This window comes from Zerene cesonia, chromosome 14 (genome assembly GCF_012273895.1).
Source record: "Zerene cesonia ecotype Mississippi chromosome 14, Zerene_cesonia_1.1, whole genome shotgun sequence".
In the NCBI taxonomy this organism is placed as follows: domain Eukaryota; kingdom Metazoa; phylum Arthropoda; class Insecta; order Lepidoptera; family Pieridae; genus Zerene; species Zerene cesonia.
The window spans coordinates 5,392,085-5,397,808 of NC_052115.1; the positions used below are offsets into that span (position 1 = coordinate 5,392,085).

General features: G+C 39.8%; 1 protein-coding gene across 11 annotated transcripts in view; it reads right to left on the reverse strand.

The window, feature by feature from the left end:
- Positions 1-39: 39 nt before the first annotated feature.
- The window catches only part of LOC119831591 (potassium/sodium hyperpolarization-activated cyclic nucleotide-gated channel 2), a 184,929-nt gene continuing 179,244 nt past the window's right edge, over positions 40-5,724 (reverse strand). For all 11 annotated transcript variants that reach the window (XM_038355003.1, XM_038355004.1, XM_038355002.1 and 8 more), the window contains 4 exons: positions 5,202-5,351; positions 4,578-4,796; positions 3,412-3,676; positions 40-2,925 (listed from right to left, as the gene is read on the reverse strand). In XM_038355003.1, the coding sequence (XP_038210931.1) occupies positions 2,291-2,925; positions 3,412-3,676; positions 4,578-4,796; positions 5,202-5,351 (1,269 nt within the window). In that variant the 3' untranslated portion in view covers positions 40-2,290. The remainder of the gene's footprint in view (positions 2,926-3,411; positions 3,677-4,577; positions 4,797-5,201; positions 5,352-5,724) is intronic.

Below are 5,724 nucleotides of genomic sequence, written 5' to 3' on the forward strand. Positions count from 1 at the left end.
TTGTCTTATACAGTATAGGAATATAGTAAAACAACAAAGGGATTTTCATCATTCTTTTAATGCATTTTCTCTAATTTTCTTGACAGCGATGAGCACTTTTGGTGAAAATAGATACCAGAAATCAGTATAATATAATTATAATAATTATACACTAATTAACAGTCCAGATAAAAAAAATCTTGTTTCGTATAGTTTTCTCTGTTATAACCAGCAGCTCAACTTCACAATAAAAATAGATCTCTTCTATAAAATTTATATACTTTACAAAAAGCATCAATGTCAGATAAAACAACAGTAAATAAATGCTTTCGGGGATCAAACGTAATATAATATTACTCTGTAGATAAATTGACTGAACGTCACTCTGCTAAGGTCTCAATTGTATAAATATCTTAAGAGTACATAGTACCTATTGGTGTTAGTCGCCAAAACGGAAAACTAGGCTGCATTCATCTACTAGTAAGCTACTGCGTATTGGTTCGTCATTCATTATCTATATTTTGGCTAAAAAGTCAACATTTGCAAAATTATTTTACAAATTGTTATGATACTATAAGAATAATTAGTCAACGATGAAATGTGCCAAAGATGCGGCGCCGGCGGCGGTCGGCTCAACGACTACTCTACTCTAACCAAGGGAAGTATCGTTGCGGTCATCTAATGTTTCTAGTTATTACAATTTCAAGAAGCACTTGCAAAATGTCTAAGAGCTTACTGCCAATGAAAATATCAGCTAATAAAGGCAGAATTAAATATGTTAAATAGAAAGAAGTATAAGCATCGTCCATGCACAGTTGAGCTATTATATCTTACGCTATGACGTCGAGTATCGCCGAGCCGGCGGCAAGACAGCAGCCTAGCTGCACTATCACAACGTAATTCGTCCGAATTTATTACCGCTCGGGCCTACTTAATCCTACGAAATGATCACTATCGATAATAAATTAATTTTCCTACAATTAAAATAAGGTACCAAGTGTAGTGTGCATCAATTTGTTGCGCAGTACCGCGCGCTCCGGTTTAATTGACTGGACCGCTGACACGTGTCCGTTTATCACTTCTATAAAACAATACACTAAAAGGCGAATCCTCGTACTTACAATATTTACAAAAACCAACGATTCAAGCGCTACTGATTCGAATCTACTTAGGAAACCGAGAGAATTGTATGCCACGAGGCAGATATGACTATGAAATGTTAAAATAAGAAAGCGACGGTGCTACTGAACTGTGAGAGTTTAAAGGTTGTGCGTCAATTGTGCACTGCACGGTGCGTCACCGCGTGTTGCGGTAACACTCGCTCGCCCGCGTATAATAATCTATAAAATTAAATGATTACTCTACTTTTACACTTATATGGTTAGGATTCATTGGGATTACGATATGTGGATAGATGATATTAACAATACTAACAAAAATACCATTTTAATTACCTACATAGAATAAATAAACTTCTAGTAAACCTAGTTGTACGTGTGTTTGTTTTGAACCAACCGTTTATTTTTTATTGTATTTTCCTTAATGTTAAATAAATAAAATTGTTTTTAAGTTAAAATATTGTTGGGAAAACAGGACACGTACAATATAAAAGTATTCTTAAATACATCTAAAAAATATTTTTGTTACATACGATTGCGATTCTGTGTAAATGCCTAACCGAAAAATATAAAAATAAATTTATATGGCACACGAATATAGTAGGTTATGTGCAAAAATAGGACATGTTACACGACTATCTAAATAAAGCGGGGCGAACGAGTCATCACGCAACTCTACACATCTCTACGCTTCAACGTTTACATAATAAGTAATAATAATAATAATTATCAACAACTTCAGATATATAATAATCTCCGTTATCGTCTCTACCGGCAACGATAAACTCTGAACGTTCATACGCGAACGAATGTTCCTCAACCGTCAACAATGAAGGTTCACGTACGCCAACAAAGCATAAAATAGTGATATCTTTACATTTCAGTCTAGTCTACATAATTTTCTCTTTAGTGGCAAGGTATTACTATAAGACTCGATAGTTTCAATATATAACAGTGTCTATATAATCGGAATACGTCGCGTATTCGTCACAGCGTCGATGATATAAAATTTAACCTAAATAACACAGGAGAATTAAGTATAAGATCACAAAATGAGATTCGGCGGGCGCGTTCGCCCGGCAGAGTCGCAGCTAATACTCGCGTCTACGCTACACCTAGCGAGGCGCCGCGCGCTCGCACTAAGCCTAGTATTGCTATCGGTCGGCCGTCGCGGCCTAGCTGAGGGTGCGGCGTCAGGGGGCGATGCCGGCGTCCGACTTGTGGAAGCTGGCGCCGCCCGCCGCCAGCGGCGGCTGCTGCGCCTGCGCCGAGCTGAAGTCGTGCTCGGACTTGGGCCGCGGCAGCGCCGCCGCTGCCACGCCCAGCCCGGGCAGCGCCACGCCCGCCATGCGGCAGGACGCCGCCTGCAGAGGCTGCAGCGCCAGCCCCAGCGAGCGCTCCGACAAGCGCGCCACGCTGTCGTCCGACAGGCTCACGTGTTCCGCCTCCGCGGCCAGCGCGTTCACCACGGCGTTGATGGTGTTCCCCTCCGACGTCGTGTCGTCTTCCCGGTGCGCGACGAGGTTGGGATTCTTGCCGATCTTATTCAGACGTTCCGCCGCGACGCTCTCCATTGTGCGGCGCATTAGTGGATATTGGTCAAGTACAGCGTTAAAATGGTCCACTGATAAGGAAAATAGGTTGCAATAAGTCTCGGCGCGGACGGAGGCAACTCGTCGGGCATTTGTCAGTAGACAGATCTCGCCGAAATAAGACCCGTCCGATAGACTGGTCGCTACTTCGCCGTTGGCCATCACTATGTCTACTATGCCTTCTTGAATAAAATACATCTTATTACCGATGGTTCCTTCTTTTATGATAATATCACCTGAAAAGAAGAACAAATAAATTTGGTAAAGTATTTTAAGAATAAAAGATTTATGCTATGAAGTACTGTATAAAAAATAAATATTAAATCAATAGTCCATGTATTACATAGAATAAAGTTGAAAGTATCAGAATGACTTTAACATAGGAAACTATAAGTGGTTGCTTGCGATCATTTTATTAAAAGATAAAACCTTTAAGTACAGTGTACACGCAGTCACACGCAGAGGTAAATCACATACAAAAACGTGTTCGGATGTATTTAATCACAAATAATGGTAAAAGAAAAGCAATTATTCCGCCTTTCCAAATCACATGCGGAAACATTTTTTACCGTCTCACATATTTATAAAAAAACTAAATGGATTAAACGTGAAATGATTGATAATTAATTAGGGCCAATTAGAAGGATAGGTCCTATAGGCCAGGGTTTTCCCTCAGAAGGGAGTCCCGTGAATAGGGTGAAATCTGAATCTTCAATATTTACCAGGCTGGAAGACTTCATAACGCAATTTAGTGACGACATCAGAAACAAAGTTGGAGTCTGCATTCGCGAAGAAAGGCACGGATGCAACTAGCGACCTGCAGTTGTAGTTGATGACATCTTCACGTAGCTTTTCGCTCAACTCTCCAAGAATTAGTTCCTCGTCGAAGAACTTCCCTTGGTATCGATGCTCGAAGTACTCTGTTATTCGCTGTCGCATCTCACGCGGTAACTTTCGGTATGCCATATATTCTTCAACTTGTTTCACCTGGAAAAAAACGGGATTGTGTTAGATACTTAATGATTATAAGATTGCAAAACTATACCTTTGTTATAATACATCGTTGCTTTCACGCTCACACTGTTTTATAAATATGTAGATACGTGATTGATAGTGCTAAGTTATTTTTAATTTAAACCAGAATAATAGCATAACTAATATTATACAATAACATAAATGCTCTGTATACATTCATAAGTATAGTAGTCTTAGTAATGATGGTTTAATTAAGGGTTAAGTTATTCTGGCTTATAATGATTGTATAATGATTAGGCTCTACTTTACACCATTGATGTTAGTTACGAATGAATACGAAATGAAAACTGTCATGAACACTGATGAAATATTGTACTATACATATTAGATTTCTTTTTTGAAACGAAAACAAATTGGACGTATTTTATCAATAAATAAGAAATAAAAGACGTATAGATAAATGAGAGAGCTGCTGTTCTATTTCTGTAGATAATATATTGATATTATAAAACTGTTATACAATGACTGTGCAAAAAAACAAACTATAGTGATTATTATAGGACAGTCACTTTTAAACTACGCCCAATTAAATCACCGGTTAATATAATGTGAAAATGATTCCTAAGTGTATGAAAAACGTGATTTGCAACAACAATAACCCACTAACGAACATTCATTCTGTACTCACGTCTAATCTCTGAAACAGGCAATTATGACAGTTAATTAGTTTTTAAACACTATTTATTGGGATGGTAAGATGACTGATTAAATTAATGACTTTTATAAATGGTAATTTAAAGGGTATTTTAATGGGCATCTCATAAATTGTTTAAATTTTATATTTGTTTAAATTTTAATGTGTTCATAACAGCTTTAGTGACATTTAAAAGTGGAAGCTTTGAACAGCGATTACCTTTTCACGATATTGCCTACGCGACGAGTCAAGACTCTGAATCAAGTTTGTTGCGTGACCCAAGAAAAGGGCATAACAGGTAGCACCAGATATCATGGAGAGCATCGTGAGCCACATGTCTGTGAGCGACTGGGGGGGGAAGCGGCCATACCCGATGCAGAGCATGTGGGACATCGCTTTGAAGAGCGCCCATGAATACTGCTCCAGCCAAAAAGCTTCCTGGAAATAAGAGTAGTGCACGTTTAAATTATGTTTGAAACATACGTAGACATAATAAAGACTTTCTGGCACAATGTGGGAGTTAATAACGTTCTTTCAAAATTTCACAGTTAACAACGTGTTATATTTTAGGATTACGTATACAAAGGAAAAAGGGAAAAAGTAATATGATTATTAAACTTTGATATTTGTATGTCTGTCTTTCTGTCTGCCGTATGTCACCAGACGGTATCTCATGAACATGTGTATTATAGAACCCTTAGTATCGCGAGCACGACTCACGCTTGCCCGTTTACATTTTATTGTATTATGCAAATATCTTCTAATAAAACTAAAAGCTCTTGAATATTAAAACAATTAGCGTTATTTTATTCGGATCAAAATAATCTTAAAAACTAGACTTACTTGCAATTCGTTAATCGCCACCCACGAATTAGGCGGAAATCCTTGAAGCATAGGCACAAGGAATTGAAGGCATCCAGACCAATGACCGATCAATAACATCATGCAGATTAAGTTGAATATCCGCATGAAAACGGACGCCATGTTGAGAAACTGCGGAGGAAATGTTGAGATTAGCATCATATATTAAGGGAATGTCGCCTCTAAAGGAAGCCGTGCGGACTGCGCGCGACAAGGACGCTCGAGGTCAAGCATCGCGATGATCATCTACCGATGAATTCGTACACAGTGAGAGAAAAGTATGAACGCGTGAGGCGATTGTCGAGCGAGCATGCTACAGGCGGGCGGAGCGGGCAGATCGCGGGCCCGGAGCCGCCGCGCGGGCTCGCGACCTGCCCGCGGCCCGACGCGCCTCCGCCCGCGCGGCCGCCGGCGGATCGGGGAACGGACACGCCAACGAAAGAGAGGAAGCGAAGCGAACGCAGCGGTGTAAAGGACGCCGGCGGCGCCGAACATGCTAAGCGGG